The 19126-nt window shown below is 39.7% G+C and overlaps 1 protein-coding gene across 1 annotated transcript in view; it reads right to left on the bottom strand.

Annotated features, from left to right (window-relative positions):
• Positions 1 to 4340: 4340 nt before the first annotated feature.
• The window catches only part of PRDM1 (PR/SET domain 1), a 29525-nt gene continuing 14739 nt past the window's right edge, over positions 4341 to 19126 (bottom strand). Inside the window, exons 4-7 of the mRNA XM_089530663.1 lie at positions 16431 to 16683; positions 10053 to 11107; positions 8312 to 8440; positions 4341 to 7853 (exon numbers count right to left, since the gene is read on the bottom strand). Coding sequence (XP_089386789.1) covers positions 7278 to 7853; positions 8312 to 8440; positions 10053 to 11107; positions 16431 to 16683 — 2013 coding nt within the window. The 3' untranslated portion in view covers positions 4341 to 7277. The remainder of the gene's footprint in view (positions 7854 to 8311; positions 8441 to 10052; positions 11108 to 16430; positions 16684 to 19126) is intronic.

Here is a 19126-nt window from a genome sequence, read left to right on the forward strand (position 1 = left end):
AGGAGGAGGATGAATGAACAGAACCAACCAACCATTTGCTACCTTTTTGCACCATTTCGAATCCATGGAAGCCATAAAGGCAAGATCATTCTGTGGGCAAACATTTCTTGTGAGGTGCAGAAAGAAGGAAAAACAAGGAGCAAAGTGCTCATGGTGGAAATGAGGCAGTGTAAGCGCTGTAGGAAACAGCACTGTTGCTGTCTAACTGAATGAGAATGAAAAGTGGCAGGTTTTATTTCAGTATTCTCAGAAGCTACTTTGAATTATCCTGCATAAGACATCTATGAGAATGCCAGACTTTCTTCTAATACAACTAGCCAGGTCACCTTGGATTCTATCTTGTTAATGAGTCATCCCATTGGTCATTGTGTTCCCAATTCTCCCCTTTAACCCCTGTTATATGCCTGATTGAAGACAAAACTTTGGTCTAGCTAGGTACTGTGTCTCCTTTCCATCATAGGAAGGAGGATCCATCCTGTGTGTTGTGGCCTTCAAGTTGTTCAGGACTCACAGAGACCCTTAGGTGAATAAGCTTTGTTCAGGGGGAGAGCTACCTTTACCTTCCTCTGAGGCTGAGAGAGAGTGACTTGACCAAGGTCACCCAGGGGGTTTCATGGCCATGCAGCAGTTCAAACTCTGCTCCCCAGAGTCCTCGTCCAATACTCAAACCACTACACCATGCTGGCTCTCAGGAAGCATCCTATTGCCTCATATTTCACAGGGGTCTAGCTAACTGGGGGTAGGGATGGGGATCAGGACATTGCCTTCTCAAATAAGAATTCTGCCCACCCCAATTAAATTTTCCTTCAATCTCCAAATATCTAGCTTTCTAGTGTTATGATTTATTTACAGCGCACCCTTCCTTTACGCGGGAATCCGTTCTGGTCCCCCCACCCTACGTAAGGGAAAAACACGTATGCTCGAGTTCCATTAGAAGTAATGGGGCTCGTGCATGTGGCGTGCTGCGTGGTGTGTGCTGTGGGCGCACACCCCATTACTTCTTTTGGGAAGCGATAGGAGTTTTTCTGGTGCAGCTTCCTGCATATGCTGGAAGTCGCATATGGCGTGTCCTCCTATAGTGTGGGTGTGCTGTATTTACATCATTTATATGTTGCCTTTCTCCTAAGATGGAACCCAAGGTGGCTTCCAAAAATAGTACATTAAAATGTTCACCATAAAATAATTTAAAAGCCATACAAAAGTTAAAAACAAATAAAGCACACACATAATTTGTATTTCACTAATTTAAAATGTCATTTGAACAATTTAGAAATACTGTTTATGTACCCAAAGAAAAGGGACAGGCAAAGGTGCCAAGACAATTTGAACACAGCAAATGTAAGAGACTTAGGTGTGAGTGATTATCAGTGTCTCTCTGCAATGCTAGAAATTTGGGTACTGAAGGAAAAAAATCATTGAGGGTTTTTTTTTTTCTTATTTGGGGGAACAGTGACCTCATGGCTACATCCTTGACAGTTCCAGAATCTTTCTCTTGCTAGACATGTCAGATAGTGTTATAACAGAGAATCTGGCTTTCACAAGAGTTGCAGACACCTTGGCAGTATGCCCTTCTGGGAGTGGTGGAAAGATCCAGGGGGAGGTCAGGGAAAAGCAGGCAGCAAGGGGGCAGTGCCTTTCTTCCATGATGGGATTCAAGGTGGGCGATAGAGATAACAGGGATGGGGAGGGAGAGCTACAGTAAAAAGATTGGTGCACAAGAACGGCAAGAGGAACCAACAGCTTTTAGGACCATGGAGGAGATGAAGGGTTATGAGTATGTGGTGGTAGGGTAGAAACAGTGGCAAAAAAGAACTTTCACACTTGGGACCCTGCTTACGCTTTGTGAGTTTTGCCTGGATTTGGATGGCAGGTTGGGGCTGTGCTGCTGCTTCTGCTTTCTTTCCTCAGTCTGAGAGAAGAGTGGCAGAAGAAACAATGTTTATGTATATGTGTGTGTGTTGGACATGTGTGTTCAACTTGAAGCTGTGTGGGGAAGGCACATCTCTTGGGGAAGTGTCCAGGGCTGACTCTTCAAAAATGTCCTTTGTGTATCCAGGGTTGACTCTTCAAAAGTGTTCTTTGCTTCTCTTGGATTAAGAGTCCTTCCTCACTGGGAAGGAAAATGGGAAATCGTCTGTGCCCCTCTCTGCCCCAGTGAAGGACTGAGTCTTTCCTCACCAGGGAGAAGCTTCTCTCTTTGAACGTGGTCACCTTTGGAGCAACAACTCAATAGCCTACTACCAAGAAGCCTCTCGCCTGCACTGGCCTTTGCCACAAGGCAAGGTATGAGAAAGAGGCTTCTCGGTTGCTGCTCCCAAGGTGACCAGCTACTGGGTCGCTGCTCACTTTGCATCAAGTCACACTGAGAGCAGCAACCAAGCAGCCATATTTCCTTTTGCTGTAAAGCTGGGGTAGGTGAGAGAGAGGAACAGGCCTATATGACTGCCACTGCCACTGCCACTTTCACACATGAGAAGTTGAGGCAGAGGAGGCAGCAGTGGCCAGCTGGGTGCGGTTGTGGCAGGCACTTCTGACCAGCTGGCTACTGCACAAATAGTTGGTCTAATATCAAGAAATAGGCATATTGAGTGTGTGTGTGTGTATGTGCTAGAATTGTCACCCAAGAGGAAAAGGAGTAGTAACCCAAAGTAGTTTGGGATTGCTGCCTTTCAACCATGTTAAAAGACTATCTGTAATGTCTGGGCTTCACTTTTATTGGAGGTAGTTATGACTTGTACTACATGTTTCTTTCTGTCTAACATCCCATTAATGTTCTTCTTTAATCTTAAAACTCCAGTAAGTTTGTCAATGCTTTTTGAGGCGGATTTGCTTCATTTCTGCCAAAACAACAAAAGAAACAGCAGCTGCCAGAGCCATCACAGCTTCAGGGGATTGCTGGTTCTAATGTGCTTTGCTTTTTGACTGTAATGTGTTTTATGAAACATCTTCTAAAGCTTACAAGTGACCTTGGACCATAAACTCTCCATCACAAAAGTCTTTCTTTGCCAAGTAGAGGAATAATTTACGATGGTAACGGTTAATCTAAGGTGTGTGTGTATGTGTATGTGTGTGCTTGGTTGTTGGGTTTTTTGTGTGGTTTTTTTAAAAAACAAAACAAAATCAGCACTCTGTAGAATATAGAAGTATGACATGCACCATTTGGCACATTTACGACAAAGGTGCTCTGGTTTTCTTAACTCCACAGTTCTGTGTTGGCAGTTTTTCAAGTTCTTCAGACAGATGTTTAAATGAATATAAAAGGACAGAGAAATACTTTTAAAACATCATATAGAATTGTGAGTCTCAATATAAAATGGACTCCCCCCCCCCCCCCCCCGCTATCAGTTCAGCTAGAAGAGGATGCCACATGGCCTAGCCTGTTTTAGATCTATTGTTAATGACAGAAATAGCAAATGATGAAATTAGCTTTGTGAGAAAAGTCTACCTTATTATTTAATTCTGGCTGACGCAAGGAGAGGGGGAAGATGAGAAAGCTTCTTTACTCTTCTAGAGTTAGCATGCATTCACATCTGCTTTCTTTATAAGGTACCAGGACTTGTCTGTCATGCCTTAAATCCAGTCATTGCTGTTAAGACAAAGTTCAGAAAGGCCCTAAGGTATGCAATACAAGATCTTCCAAATGTGCTTTGCATGGAATTGAAGGAAAGCTAGGCATGCTTAAAACATACAGGAGTCTAAATGGCTTGAGCACAAGAGGTATACACATTCGACTGGCAGACTTGGGGGCAGAAATACAGTTGTCTTTATCTGGACTGAACCCCGCAATTCTGCAATGGATAGTTGCAGTGAAAGTGTGTCACTACTAAAGGGCCCTGTACCACATGTTTGAGAAATAAGTAAGTCCCATAAAATATACTGAGAAGCTGACATTTGCTGGTGTGTGTGTGGGAGGGTGGTGGTGGCTTGTTAAAGTCAATATTATAAAACAGCCTTTTCTGAGTATTAAGAGTGTTTTCACTATCTCATGGAGACTATATAATGGTGAGTACGAGCAAAATTAAGGAGTGGCTTGGTGGTAACACTTTCACAGACAGAAACAGAACTTCTGCACGTGAAGACTAAAATCCAGTCCCAGTTGGACCCAGTGAAAGTTTATGGGCTTACAAGTTGTGTACATTTTATGTATTATAATGAAATAATATTATGTTCTGATTGCAGGAGCAAACTGGACTCTATCATTGATGTACAGGCTTGGAGGGTGACTAGAAGCTGGAAATAAATACCAGCCATTATCTAATAAATGGACAAGAATCATCAGTAAAGCAATGAACATTTTATATTTAATTTACATTTTGACATTTTTGCACATAAATAACAATGTAAACCAATACGTAAACATAGGATAGTTTGTTCTAGCAAAGTAAAAAGCCTGTTAACTTTGGTCAGAGCCTGTTCTTTAAAAAAAGATAGAAGAAGAAACACTGATTGTTGCTACATTCACATGTGAAGTTCCTAAATGGAGAGAAGATTCAACAGAGAAAAAGCAAACTTTAAAGCTGATGCATATAAATCTTTGTAAAATTTGTATTAAATACAAGAAAGCACTACAGGCAATTATTAAAAGCAAGTGTGTGTCCAGTGATAGGGGTAGTGGTACTTTGGTTTCTCCTACAGTAAAATCCTACATTTATGAAACATTGCTACATTTAAATATATTTGCCTCACAATTTATGGGAGCAGAAATGTAATGAACTGTAATCCTTCCTTCAAAAGCTATATTTAAAGTTTTCCTCGGGCTTTTAGACCATAGATATGTTTGGTGATTCAAATATGAAGGCATTTAAGAATGGTATCATTTCTGAAATGGTCTAATTCTTTAAGACTATTATGTGATACAAATATATATACAGAACACAGTGGAAAAGAGTGTAATAACACTGGCTCTTCTTCTCTTGTTACTTATTATTATATGAATATTCTCTGCCTTTCTCCTGGCACAGGACCCTATTACATGATCATGCAAACTTTTCCTAAGCAGAGGAAACTATGGTAGACTTCCCAGAATACTTTAAATAGCTCACCCTACTCTTTGCCATACACATAGGTGAGAGAGATCAAGGGTTGTTTGTTTTTCAATAAAGGAAAATAAATCTGAATTGTGTGTTTTCCAAATTCTTCACCAAGAATATAACAGGGTCTAGAACTCATATGAAAAATCTTCAAAGAATTTGTTAAAGATATTGGAAATAATGGCCAGAATCCTGTATGGGATTTACTAATGCATAAGCACTCTAACCATGGTGCTACTCAGTGAATCCCAGCCCAATCCCCACTTATGGGAAAGCATCCCCTGTAATCAGTGGAAGTCTGATCCTTTGTTGCTTGGGAGCAAACTGGCTGCCATTTCCATCCCATCCCATGAGTGATCTCCAGGGTGATAGGTAGAATCAGGGTCTCTGCCACAATTCTGCCTCATGCTAGAGATGGATCATATAAGGTGGAATGGGAACAGAAGCCTTTGCTCCCAACTGATATAAGGACAGACCCCTGTAGCTTACAGTAGTTGTTTCCTGGTAAATGGACTTTCATAGTCTCCACATAGCCGCTAAACTAATGCTGATTCTTGTTTGGACCCTGAATACGTAACAGTCACGTGTGCAGAACGCTAGCTTATGCATTCATAACTGTTATAAAGAATTCCAGCCAATATGTGGATAAACCTGTTTACGTAACAGTATGCAGTAATCAACTGTCAGTAAAAATTACTGTGCATATATATTTATGAATGACTGACCAGTACAGTATCATGGTTCTGAAATTGGTAATTTATCTCTTTGGTAGGGTGAAGCAAGCTAGGTAAAACAGATTTTCTTATACAGTTTTGGCTCACAAACGTAAGTGGTATAAAAATAAATGCGTGCGTGCACACACAGGGTATATTGGTATAAATATTCATAAATATACATGTATTCTTTGCTACACCTTGTATGCCGACATGGTATCTTTGGGCTTAGCACAATAAAACAATTTACAAAAAGAAAAAAAAGCATGCTAAACATTTCCTCTGCACATTTTGATTTGTACTCTAAAGTAGCAAAGCATGAGATAAAACAGCATTTTCTGCACCACTGGACACACTCAATGAGGTAACTGTTGTTCAACAATTTTGCAATGCCCTCTTCATTTTTAATTAAATTAACCACAAAATGTACTAATTACAAATACTGAGAGAAATTTTAAGTCATACGGGGGGGGGGGGAGAGAAGGGGGGACACCAATTAGGTTTGATAAGAAAAAGCTTTGTCACCAGGGAAGGAGGGCAAACAGCTGAGGGAGGGGTGGAGAGCTGAGAGAAAAGAAGTCCCAGAGGTCTTTCCCAAATAATCTAAAAAACCAGATTTGTTCACAGTACCCCACTGGCTAAAACTGCAGCAATACTGTTTGTTGTGGGCAGAAAAAGTCATTTGATTGTAAAACTCTTATTCAAAGTTTTGTGATGCCCAACTGCTGGTTTGAGAAATGCTTTTTTCAACTTTCACTTTTTTCCTTGTTTTATACATTATTTCTGACAGAGAATTTCCTATTCATCTAAGGTGTGAAATACTACAGATGAAAATCTCTCATCTGTCTCTATACCAGTATGACTTACTCTCTGCAACTGCTGCATACATTTTGGGGTAATTTCACATTTCTAACCACCTTGTCTAATTACAAAATACTGCTGCATCTATAAGGACTTCCAGGATTTACCTTTGGCAAAACAAAAACCTCATTTTTGAAATAGGTATATAACATCCCCCCCCCCCACCTGCAGCCTTTTGGTTTGTTGGACAGATGTGCAGGCATAACTTCTACAAAGAATGGCCACAAGACAACAGGAAGAAAAAAAAAGAACACTTGTATTTCACTTACAATGAAAGTTTCTGTCATTGTAAATATTTTTCTAACTATTGCTTTTTGGATGGTAAATTGCATAATAAATTATGAAATACAATTACTGGAAAATGATTATGGATAAAAGATTGTCTTTTTTGGAAGCAGGGGAGGCAATCAACAGTCCTTGCCTCCTTTCATGCCCTGAGAATACAACTTTGGAGTTCCTTCTTAACAACTGGAGTTAGAGGAAACCACTGTAAGCCAAGATTGCTTTGCAGCATTGACACTATGTACAAGCAATTGCTACAGGCACCCTGACTTGCCAAGTCATAAATTAAAAAAAATCACTTCTTTGTCTCACACACAAATGCATCAGTATGCACATGTGCACATACACACTCTCACCCGTACACATTCAGTCCATGCACTTCCCACAATATTTAAGGGTCCATCGGTTCAACTGTTTCTTGCTTGACCTTTACAGGTACCCGAGGTAGTGGATGACCATGAGGCAACTTCACAATTGACATATCAGACGATTCATAAAGATTACATCCTGAGGAGACGAGCCCATTTCCCAGGTTCCTCTGCAATGACCCTTTCAGCGTGGCTCCTTCTATCTCTCTTCTCAGCACAGTGAGAATTTCCTTCTCCACCACAGATGCCATGTCAACATTGTCCTCAGCATCATCTAACCTGTCTGCACTGTCACTAATGTCAAACTTCTCAATCTCTTCATTGATCCGATTGAGGTCCTCTACAGAAAGATTGGAGGCAGGGACAGCAGGACAGTTGCCTTTTAGATGGACCCTGAGGCTACAAAGGTGGATATAGCTCTTATGGCAGTGGATGCACTTGTGGGGACGCTCTCTGGTGTGGAGCCGTTTGTGCAGTTTCAGGTGCACAAACTGAGTGAATTTAGCAGTGCAGAGCTTGCACTGGTAAGGCTTCTCTCCAGAATGGAGCCGCAGATGAGTCTTCAGGTTGCTTGTGCTGCTGAATCGCTTATGGCAAACCTAATTAAGGGGGAACAGACAAGAATGTTAGGATGAGGATCGTGTTTGGTGGATTTTTAATGCATGAAATCCAAAAGCATAATGACTCCAAAAATGCAATCCATCATCATTCAGCCCTTAGTCTTCTCAATTAAAATCATACAGTTCCTGTATTTCTTTTTTTAAAAATCCCACATGAATAATGTGTATGTTAAGACTGATTGTAACATTATGACTGCCAGCCTTTTAACAACTGAGGGTTCACAAACATGTAACCAGAATATGGCAAACATCAACACTCTTTGTTTACATCTGCTAAGAGAAACCTAGCTCTTCTAAAAGTGAAAAGCAGTTTGTCTCTTCAGCAGTGGTAATGGGTATCAACCAGTGCTCCAGTTATGGCCTCAACTCTGCATCATGTACACAAAATGCACCTTGTATTAAAACCAGGATTTCACTCTACACAAATTGTTACCTACCTGACATTCATGGGGCTTTTCTCCTGTGTGTACCAGATAGTGCTTTTGGAGGTGAGCCAGTTGAGTGAACCCCTTATTGCAAGTAGTACATTTGAATGGTCTTTCTCCACTGTGTACTCGAAGGTGAACCTTTTAGAAGACAGAACATTTATTGTAGTTAAATGACAGGGCCAATGCTACTATTTGCTTACTGAATACCAAATATACCAGATACTGTAAAAAGAATGACGAAGCAGAAATGTTGAAATACTTATATTAGGAAGCCTTTAATTCCCCTGCCCGCACTTTTTATTAATGCAATAAAATAATATAACTCTTTGCCAGGGTTCTAGGACCATTCAACAATGTTTAACTCATAGAAATTAATTATTTACTTTATTTATATAATATGATTTATTTATATTTCCCGCCTCTCTCTGTGGATCGAGGTGGGATTACAACAGAGATCCCATAGTGGGATCCAAAGCAGCTCAAAGATAAAATTAGTTAAAACTTTACCAATACAATTTTAAGTAGAATTAAAATCATTTCATTTAACCAGTATAAAATTATGATTAAAAATTATAAAAGTTAAAAACACAGTGTGCATCTCAATGAGAAACCTCCCTCAGAGTGGTTACATGTTATAAGCCTTCTGGGACCCTGCATAAAAAGGTCTTTATCAAGTCATTACTAATTTATGATAAAGCTGGCTTTAACCTGAGGAGAAGTATCACTTTTCTAGTCACATGTTATTATTATAGATTAGTCAAGATGAATATTCTTTCTTCCCTCATCATTAGATTTTGAGGTGAGAGTAACATGTTCCTCAAGTGAATGAAGAGAACCTGTGCAATATGGTGGCTTTGTTTCTTGTGTCTCAGTAATTGTGCAAGAATATTTCTGCTGCACAGGCTGTAGTCCTCAATGGCAATACAGGTAATGAGCTACACATCTGATATTTGTTTTAACTACTATCTTGTCATATACGTGAGCTCCCACAGCTTCTTTTCTGACTTCTTAGTCACCAAGTTCTGAGTTGGTAACTTCTTCCTACATACATTACTTGGCACCACTAGCTGTTCAGCTGCTGCTGCAGTTCCTCCTCTTCCTCAGCATGCCATGTCTGTTTTTAATCTGAATGGTTTAACCCAAGAATGTTCACTTAGTTTTTTGTGGGTTTTGGGGGCTATGAAGCCATGTTCTGGAAGAGTTTATTCCTGACATTTCACCAGTAGGTGTTTCATAGCTGCTGACAAAACATCAGGAATAAACTCTTCTAGAACATGGCCTCATAGCCCCAAATACCCACAAAAAACTACGGATGCCAGTCAGGAAAGCCGTTGACGTCACAATGAGTTCACTTTCTAGTATAGTTAACAAAAGCTCACAAAGCAAAAGAGGAAGCACTGAAAGAGTGAAAGTGATAGGGTGATGCCCACTTCATATTATACAAAACTTGCTCAGCTGCTGCAAAGAAATATTATTCAAGCCAGCTACAGAAAATATGCTCTTTGACTCCTTTGTTTTCAAAACTTTAAAGGTGCAGGGATATAGACATTACATATAGGGGAAATGTATTACATCTTTATCCCAATATAGGAATAAAAGATAGGCCAGTTAACTAACCTGGAAAAAAAACATGTTAACCTAGCTATCATATTAAAGAAAATACAGCCCTTTCTAAGAAAGCAATGAACCTTTTGTTGTTATTTGTAAATCTGAGAGTAGTTGAGAAATAATGCTTCCTTTAAAGACCTACCTTCAGGTTAGAGAGTTGGCCAAATGTTTTGGAGCAGACATTGCATTCATACTTTATTTTGCCATTCTGTTTCTTCAGTGGGTATGGGAGGGTTTTGTAACCAGTCATGTTTCGCTTGGTCTTGATGAGATTCATGGCTTCTTCACTGCTGCTGGCAGCCAACACTGCTGAGGTAGGTTTAGGTTGCATTATATGTTCTGAAGTGGCTGCTGTGCCTGCTGTGGGCGATCCACTGGTGGGGCTACATGGCTTGTCCTTCATGCTGGCAGCAGCCCCTGTGATGGAGAAGGCACTGTTATGTGTAGGGATGAGGAAGTCTCGTGGATGGTCAGGCTGCAAGATCTGGCGGCTCCCATCAGACGGTAAGGAACTTGGAAGGGCAGATGAGTTCAACATATGATTAGAAATGCTTCCTCCACCAAGGAAGCTGCTGTAGAAAGGATACATCCTTGGAAACAGATTGAAATTGTTGATACCCATGCCATATGGTGGTAACAGGAATTTGGAATAGGGGAAGGCTTGTGAAAGATGGCTCGAGGGTGCATATCCAGGATATGACCCCAGTCCTTCTGAGTTATAGAGTCCATTCAAGTATGGATAAGGTTCTCTGTGTTCTTGAGTCATAGAAGCTAGGGGGGATACTGTAACTCCTGGACTGCTGTGAGGGCTTGAACTTTTCAAACTTTGGTCTGGGCTACTCCTGGCTGAAGGGCTTGGTGTGGTAGATGACTGGATAGGTGAGTGGGCAATGTAACTAGGCCTTTCAATCCCATAAACAAAGGAAGCCTTCAGGTAATCTTCCGGAATGTGAGGTCGGATTGGGTAGACAATTCGAGGATAGAAAGGCCTCTCAGGGCTACAATTTTTTCTTAAGCTCTCCAAGTCTTTTTCTTGAGTATGTGAAGAAATGTGGCTATAGAATAAGTCCCTTCCTCTAGGATTACTGGAATCAGTTTTCAGGATTTCCTTCACACTATGTTCTCTTCGGGGAACATTTTTCTGATAAAATTCATCTTTGTCATTAGCTTGCTGCTTTGGATTAATATCGCTTTGTGCTGAAATAATAATAATAAAAAACACAGATACATAAATTCAGATAGTTTACTTAAAAGATTTATGAACACTTTACAAACACAACTGAAACAGGGTAATAAAACAGCTCTTGTCAAAGAGAAACTTTTTGAAGTAATTTTGATTGACTGCGACACTTTTAATGATCTTGATGTGCAGTGTCAATCTTGAGAATCTGAGGCCTGTTACAGACTGCCAAAATAAAGCTCCTTCGGGTCTCTTTGCAGGTATGCTGTTTAAATGATGCATGGGTCCTAAGAGTCCGGAGGTCGCGCCAAAGCCACACTCCATTCCTAAGCACTGGAGTGCAGCTTTCAGATTCTTAGGATGCATGCATCAGTCTGTAACAGGCCTGAGACTCCGTTTTATACTTTGCACAAAATGAACATTTATTCATGTTTCTGCCTTTATTTTATTTTTGAGTTTTTTTGGTATTAAAAGTTCTTTAGTAATGTTCTATTTTACTTGTTAATGCTGATGATTCTTCTTCAACTGTTCCAGTCAGCATTAGAGACTTCCCCTTAAAATGATTACAAAAGGAACACACTCTTCAATGTTTTGGTGGATTAATTCATTCATTACATGAAATGGAATCTCTCCTCCTTTTTTCCACTCTATCTTGTGCTGATTCAATAACCTTAATTTAATATGCCTCTATTTTAAGCATGCCTCCACATTTACGGTAGAAATGGATATACATAAGATTCAGCAAATATATGCTTCTATCCTGTAATATGTCAACCCTAAATATTTTTTTCCTACCACGCATACACTGATGAAACACTGTGAGCTGTTATGACTAGCCCCAGCTCCCTGAAGTGTGTGGTATGTTATGACTGGCCCTAACTTGGCAAAGTGTTTTTCTGTGGTATATACATGGTGAGAGAACGGGACATACAGCCTCCTCATGTACACCATATACCATATGATCCTGATTCTGCTATAATGTGTGTCATGGTTAGGAGGTAGTTCGATCACATGCATACTGAGGATGCAATATTATAATACGAAAATAAAAGACTCTTCAGAGAACTTGCACATTACACATGTAAATTGTATCTGTACTCTATTGCTAGCATGGATCTTCTAAACCTTCAGAAAAGACCAATCTGCTTTTCTAATATGCTAGTAGCTAACAGAACCCTGGAACCATTCAATGGAAATATAGTAAAACCTGATGCTCTGATCTGTAGATAGGCAGGCAGCCTCCTACATGTCTTACTAAGGAAACAGATTTGTATTCTTCACTCCCCTGACTACTTCTAATAAGCAAATGTCTATAACTCCAAAAGATGAATGAGTGCCTTGCTGGCACATGTGAACAACAGGACTATGAAGAAGACTCTCAAAGGATTCCTCTGTAATCCTGAATTTAACATCTTGGAATGTTCTTGCGTGGCCTTGCTTTTTTTACTTTGTGTCTGTAACAGCTGCCTGCTGAGCAGCTGTTACAATTGGGTCACCTTACTTGTTGCTAGCAGAGGAACCTGAAAAATAGTGTACAACTTTTCAGCACCATGAGCAATGGATAACAGAGTGGTAGGACTGGGACAGGGGAGACCTGTTCAGCAAGAACTTTCATGGGTGAGAGTGTGTACTTAAGCAAGTATTTTTTTCTTTCAGCCTCACGTATGGCACAAAGATGTTTAAGGAAGTTAATGTGATGTATGTATGGCAACTTTAAGCTCTTGAGCATGGGGGGGAGGGGGTTGTCAGATGATTGACAGCATGAGAAAAAGAGAACCAGGAAGTCACACCCAATATTCTTAGGGCCACTTCATACAATATATTGTGTGCAAGAGAAGTTTGTCTGAAAACAAATGCATCATAGTAGGTGAACTCACTGGGATCCATTACTGGCTGCAGCTTCCTATCTAGTGATTGTGCACTTGCTTTCAAACCTATTTTTATCTCTGTGTAACATGTGAAATAACCATTGAGCAGAACTGGGAAAAGTGCAGCCTGTGGACTACGTGTGTCCTCAGTTCCCACCTTTGTGTCCCCTGAAGCCTTTTACCAATCCCCCAAAGTCTACTGAATCCTCAATTTTATTTTTAAAAAGAAATAATTCTTGAATGAAAATCACTCTGAGATCACCCAAAGCATTTCCAAAGTGTGGAAACATACCAGAACCCCCTCAGAATCATGCAGCCCCTCTCAAATATCTTTTCTCCTTTTTTCTACTCCAAAATAGTGACAGAAGTGGCACAATGTAACTACCAGTTGCCATTTTGAAGGAGAAACAGGGAAAAGAGGATATGTTGGCACACATGGGGGGTGGGGGGTGACCCACCTCAGGTGGACTGAGGAACTGGCCCTAAAGTAGCATTCCATTGCCCACTCCTTTACTTTAGTGCATATGTGAAGTTACTGAGTCAGCAAATGTATTAGTTCCTTACTTTCGTGGAGGCAACTAAAGCAAAAGTCTCCCCACACCCATCTTATCCATTGGCTCTTCAATAAAGCAGCTAGTGCAAAAGATTATTAGAGGGGTGGGACAGGAGTGTAGCTGTTAGATGAATGACATTAGTACTATTTTATCCCAGTCCTATCGCTCGTTTGGCAAAGTCTATTAGGAACTTAAATGGTCACTTGAATCCTTGTTATTTTTAAAGAAGATAAATGGCAATGGTAGGGATAATACCAGAAGATAGGTTATAGAAACCAGAGCGCACTTCAGTAATGTACAGGTGTTGGTCGGTCAATCTTTGAGTCTGCAAATGCTCCATGCATATAATATGTTGTACATTCAGCCTCGCATACCCCCCTATGTCCTATGAGCACAAGTCCTATCTATAAAAACTATCTGCCTCCTTTTTTGTGGCTTGCAAATTTTATGGTCTCCTTTGTGTAGGGGCACAAATGCTGTGTCTAAGGAGTATAAAGACATACACAGGGCTTTCTATATCTTCTTATCCAAATCTAGGTTGAAGTACATCTCCTATGTATTGTATTCCTTGTTAGCTGCCTGTGAGATTTTATTTTAATTCTTTCCCCTGAGACCTCAAAAAATAGCTGTGGGTGTATGCAGTCATTTCTAGAGTAGAAGCTGCTGAACATTTTCAGTGATGAATTTTAATAATGCTGAATCACATTTTTGTTCTAAATAAGATGCCTGTTTTGCTAAAAGAAAAAGAACTTATAAATTCTGAGGTAAAAAGTTTTCCACAGAAGGTAGGAATGGAGACGAATAATTACCATTACATTAGTTCATAAATTATTTTAAAGTGGGTCATGAGTGTTCTTCAGCAGCTCTGCTGAGGTCCTTGGCTTACCATTACTATTGTAATGGGAAATCAAAGCTCCAATACTGCAGCAGGAAATTTGATATTCCGTAGCAAACAAAAAGAAACCCCCTTGATTATACATGTAGTGTTAACTTTGCTATTTTGTGGACCTTGTCGTGACACCAGTTAATTGAACTATTGTCAATTACATTGCACAGGTTTAGATTCTGATATTTCAAATTTTAGTTGGTTCTGGAGCAGGCTGGTAGTAAGAAATAAGCTTCTTTGTCTATTAATTTCAGTGCTATCCTGCCCTTTCTCAAAAGAACTGAAGGGTGGCGTTTTAGACAGTAGAACCCCAAAAGTTCTAACTCAATTTGACATAAGACTGATTTGGCAAAACTATCTGGAATTCCACACCTGTTTAATGTTTAAATGAGCAATGCTAAATGTGTCAAACAAAGGAACAAAAAAAAAGTTACAAATTTACTTGATGCTATAAATTAAATTGTTATCCTATGCATGGGTAGAGACACTAAGCCCATACCTAACAGACTGAGACAGCATTTTTATGTTTAACAGAGAGGAAATCCTGCATGGAGAAAGAACTGCCCTTTATTCCCTCCCTACTTACCTTTTGCCAATAGGCAAAAATGTTTTTTTTATTCAGGCAGGCTTTTAATATATAATCGTTGTCAGGGAGGTTTTATAGAAGGTGTGTGCTCTATTCACATTTAAACTTCTGTATGTTTTATGTGATTTTACATGATTTTAGCATGATGATTTTAACTGCTTTAAAATTTTATTACAAAGTTTTTTTAAAAAAATTATTTGTGGGCCACCTTGGATCCCTTTCCAGATAGATAGATAGATAGATAGATAGATAGATAGATAAATAAATAAATAAGGGCAGAAGCTGATTGGACTGGCAAGAGGGGCAGAGTGTTCTTCTCCAGCCCAGCCAGCTCCCATACTGGGGAGGAGAATGGGGTTGCACAAGGCCAATGAAGGAGGTAGCTTTGGGAGTGTCTGGCAAGTTAGTCAAAGACACCTGACAGGCAACATGGGATTCCCCACACAAAACATCCCGTAACGTTAAATTCCTTTATATCTCTCTTTCTATGCATCCTGAAAGCTTTTTCAGCTTCCCTATGACATTTCTTTGATTGTTGAAATAATCGTTCACTTTGTTGTTCTTTTTTAAGTAATGAGTTTAAGAGTATCTTGATTTTTAACTTATTCTGGGTTGCCCTTCCCAGTCCAAAAAGAACTCTATAATAAGTAGCATAATTATGTCCTGTTTGCATACTAGATAACTTCTTTTCTTTGCTGTACCAAGTAAAAAACAAACATTTTCATTTTCCATCACAAAATCTTACACGGACATTGAAAGTAACTAAAAAAAAAATCCTGAGAGCACATATATTAATATGTAACAGTCTTAAAAGCCACCATGAAATTGTGAAACACCATCAGTCTCTTAATGATGCGTACAACGTTTTCCCCAGCAGTTCCAAAACTCTGTTGCCAAGATACAGGAGTTATGCTGTCCTTTACTGAACATTAGTACAGGTTCTGACACCCAAATGCTACAAGGACTGCATCGCAGCCCCACAAAGTCACACAGATGAATGTACAGAAGTCACACAACTGAATATACACAAGTGAATGTCCTGTATCTACTTTTTCTTAACACTCATATAGACACTTAGTGCTTGCTAATGTTAAGCTGTTGATGTGTGTCTTCGAATTGTTTCTGACTTATGTTGACCCTAATGTGAAACTATCATGGGTTTTTTTCGGGCTGAGAGTGTGACTCACACAAAGTGAGTCCTTCCTACCTACCCAGTGGGTTCCCATAGCCGAGTGTGGAATCAAACTCTGATCTTCAGATTTGTACTCCAACAGTCAAACCACTACACCACACTGGCTCTTTTGCTAAGCTAGGTTGCTTTAAAACAAGAAAACAGCATCTCTTTTCAAAATGCTTCCTACTGTAAATTTGTGTTAGAGATGACTCACTCATATGGTTATGTATATCATTAAGACCCATTGTCAAGTGTGCTGCAAATCTACTTACTGATATTCATCATCATCAGATCGCCAGTGGAAGGATAGTGCAACCTCTCTGCAAAGTCCCGGCAATACCACACAAGCAGTTCCTGACCTGGGGGGATGGGTTTAACGGTGTAAAAGTAAATGTCCATTCCATTCTGACAAGCAGCCAGGTTCTGGTCCTGAACAGAATGGGCAGGGTTTACATAACGCATCCAATTGCTCTTTTCCTCATTAAATCCATCAATGAAGTGTAGAAGCTCACCACCAGAATAGATCTGTAGAAAAGAGGATAAGAAAGATATAATGGAAACAAAGTTTTCCGAAGAGAGTTAAATATACAACACATAGAAAGGTTCTCCAGCTTATTTTCTAAACAGGAGGCTACCACTGTACATAAAACAGAAATTCCTAGTTAAATAGTTGTTCTAAATTAAAAATGCTTTATAACCTTTTGATGCTTGTTTGTTTAATGCTTTGTTTTCTTATAGCATTGAAATGGAACACTGTTCAAAGGTGAGCATTCCGTAACTCTGCTTTAAGAAGCTACTTTAGGATTGCTGATCAACAAGTGGATGGTATTATCGACTTAAGGTCTGACTGTGTGCTAGCAATAATGCAGTGAGTCACTTTGGTAAAGACTGATTAGTGGAGTTATGTCACAACCAAGTCTTTGTTGTTTCCCTCTACCCTGCCACCACTACAGCTTTTGCACTTGCCATTTCTTACCACTACCACCCCCAGGTTTTAAGCAAAGCAAATATCCCCCACTTGTAACACTTGTTCAAGCTTGGAATGCAGGCCTTTTGTTGAAGGACTGGGTGCGGTAAGGTGAAGTGTAAGTGTTGTTAACTAAATGGAGATCTGGAATCAGGCCAGACTTTGCAATAAGAGAAATACTTTCCTACATGAAAAGGTAAATTTACAAAAACACAGGACTGCATCAGGTAGCAGAAGAAATAATGAAGTGATTCTGGGATTATGAAAATGAGCAAAGATAACACAGTCTTGTATCCATACAATGATCATTTGTTATTTTCTGAAGGAACCGCTCTGTGGGAGATAGGCTGGCACATTATAGCCAGAATCTCCAAAGGCTATTTATAGTTCCTAAATCATCATGGTCAAATAGAAATGATTTATTCAGATCTATTTCCTGCCTTGTTCCAAGGGCTCTGGATAAATGGCAATATACATCCTTGTTTCATTTTATTCTCAGCAGTTAGTCAGGTGATTTCCAGAAGGCCACCCAGTTAAACTGAGAAAGGATTTGAGTTTGGCTTTCCTATGTCCAAATGCAACACTGAACCATTTCCCCTGTGCTTTTTTTTTTTTAAAGCATGCACATTCAGTTGCATCTGAATGCTGTTTGATGTAAGGATCAACCAAGAAGTCATTAAAAAAAGTGTGTGTGTGTGTGTGTGTGTGGGGGGGAATAGCAACAAAGCTGGCCTTTTAACACAGGCAGTAAACACCAGATTCACTTTCTTACTTCCTGTCATTTGAGGCTGAGGAAATACATGTGGCTTCATCAAAGAAGCTTGAGCGATTTTGTGGTGTTTTTGTTATGAGAAGGATGGAACAAAGCCTGAAGAATCATGCTCTCAAGAGGAGTCTGTTAGCTCCGATTTGCAGACTTCCAGGAACTCAAGCGTTCCATTGCTGTGCACTTCTGTTACAGATAGATGGTACTTTTTGAGGTTAGATCAAGTGACTTCCAGTCACCTTTCCAATGCTAACACAATTTACTGTATGTTTTCCTCAACACACATACACACACCGCTGCAGCAAGTCTCATGGCCTCGTAAAACTTTATTTTGCCACCTTACTAGATATTTCCATGTAACGTAAGGAAGATTAAACTATGCTGAGTCATAATGCAGCAATTACAAGAAACGACATCACCTTGGAGTGGAGTTTGCACAGCCTATCTGTACCTTCTGTTTTTAGAAGGTATAATTTGAAAGTAGCACTTATGCTTCCACACAACAGATGTTCCTGTTCCTGCCAGCCACATCAGGATGCCTTTCATATGACATGTGGGAAATTATCTTCCCCAGTTTCCTTTGCATGTGTTTTTAAGCCCTTAGGAAAGAACCTTCTCTATCTGAGGCTGTGTGAATCCTAAGAATCAACAAAATAATTTACTAAGACAGTTGCAAGTAACACAAGCATGACGTCAGCTTTTTCACTGAAAGTCTGGCACAACATCCTGTTAGGTAGTCAGAATCCTATTCCAAGATTTTCTGAATTACTTCAGTGATCTAATGACTGGCCTACCCCCAGCTTGTTTGAACCAGCTGTGGGTTACAGTGAATTACCCTGGCTAGTTAATATAAGACAGGCACACTAGTTTTAACAAGGCAGCTTCAGAATTCCAGTAAGTTGTGTTTATAGACCACAGCTACAGCATGGACCTTGATGCACAGAAGAAAACCTCATGTCCTTTCTCACCATATGTAAAGACAGTTATAGGCAGTGGACTATTTGTACACAATCCTACAGAATATTCATTAAAATGGAGAAGAACAGGTAACAACTTTCTCCTTGATATGCTAGCATTTGAAGGGCAAAGAATTCCTCAGCCTTTGGCCAGACAGAGCACAGTCCAGAAAATATTTTATTATATGTTTGAGTCAATATGTTTGAGTCTTCTTTGTACAGATATTTCTTTGTATTTCTACAAGGAAACCCATAAATAATGCCATGACATATTACAGC

Source organism: Sceloporus occidentalis, unplaced genomic scaffold (assembly GCF_023333645.1).
Source record: "Sceloporus occidentalis isolate IW3139 unplaced genomic scaffold, rSceOcc1.0.p SCAF_6, whole genome shotgun sequence".
NCBI classification, from domain to species: domain Eukaryota; kingdom Metazoa; phylum Chordata; class Lepidosauria; order Squamata; family Phrynosomatidae; genus Sceloporus; species Sceloporus occidentalis.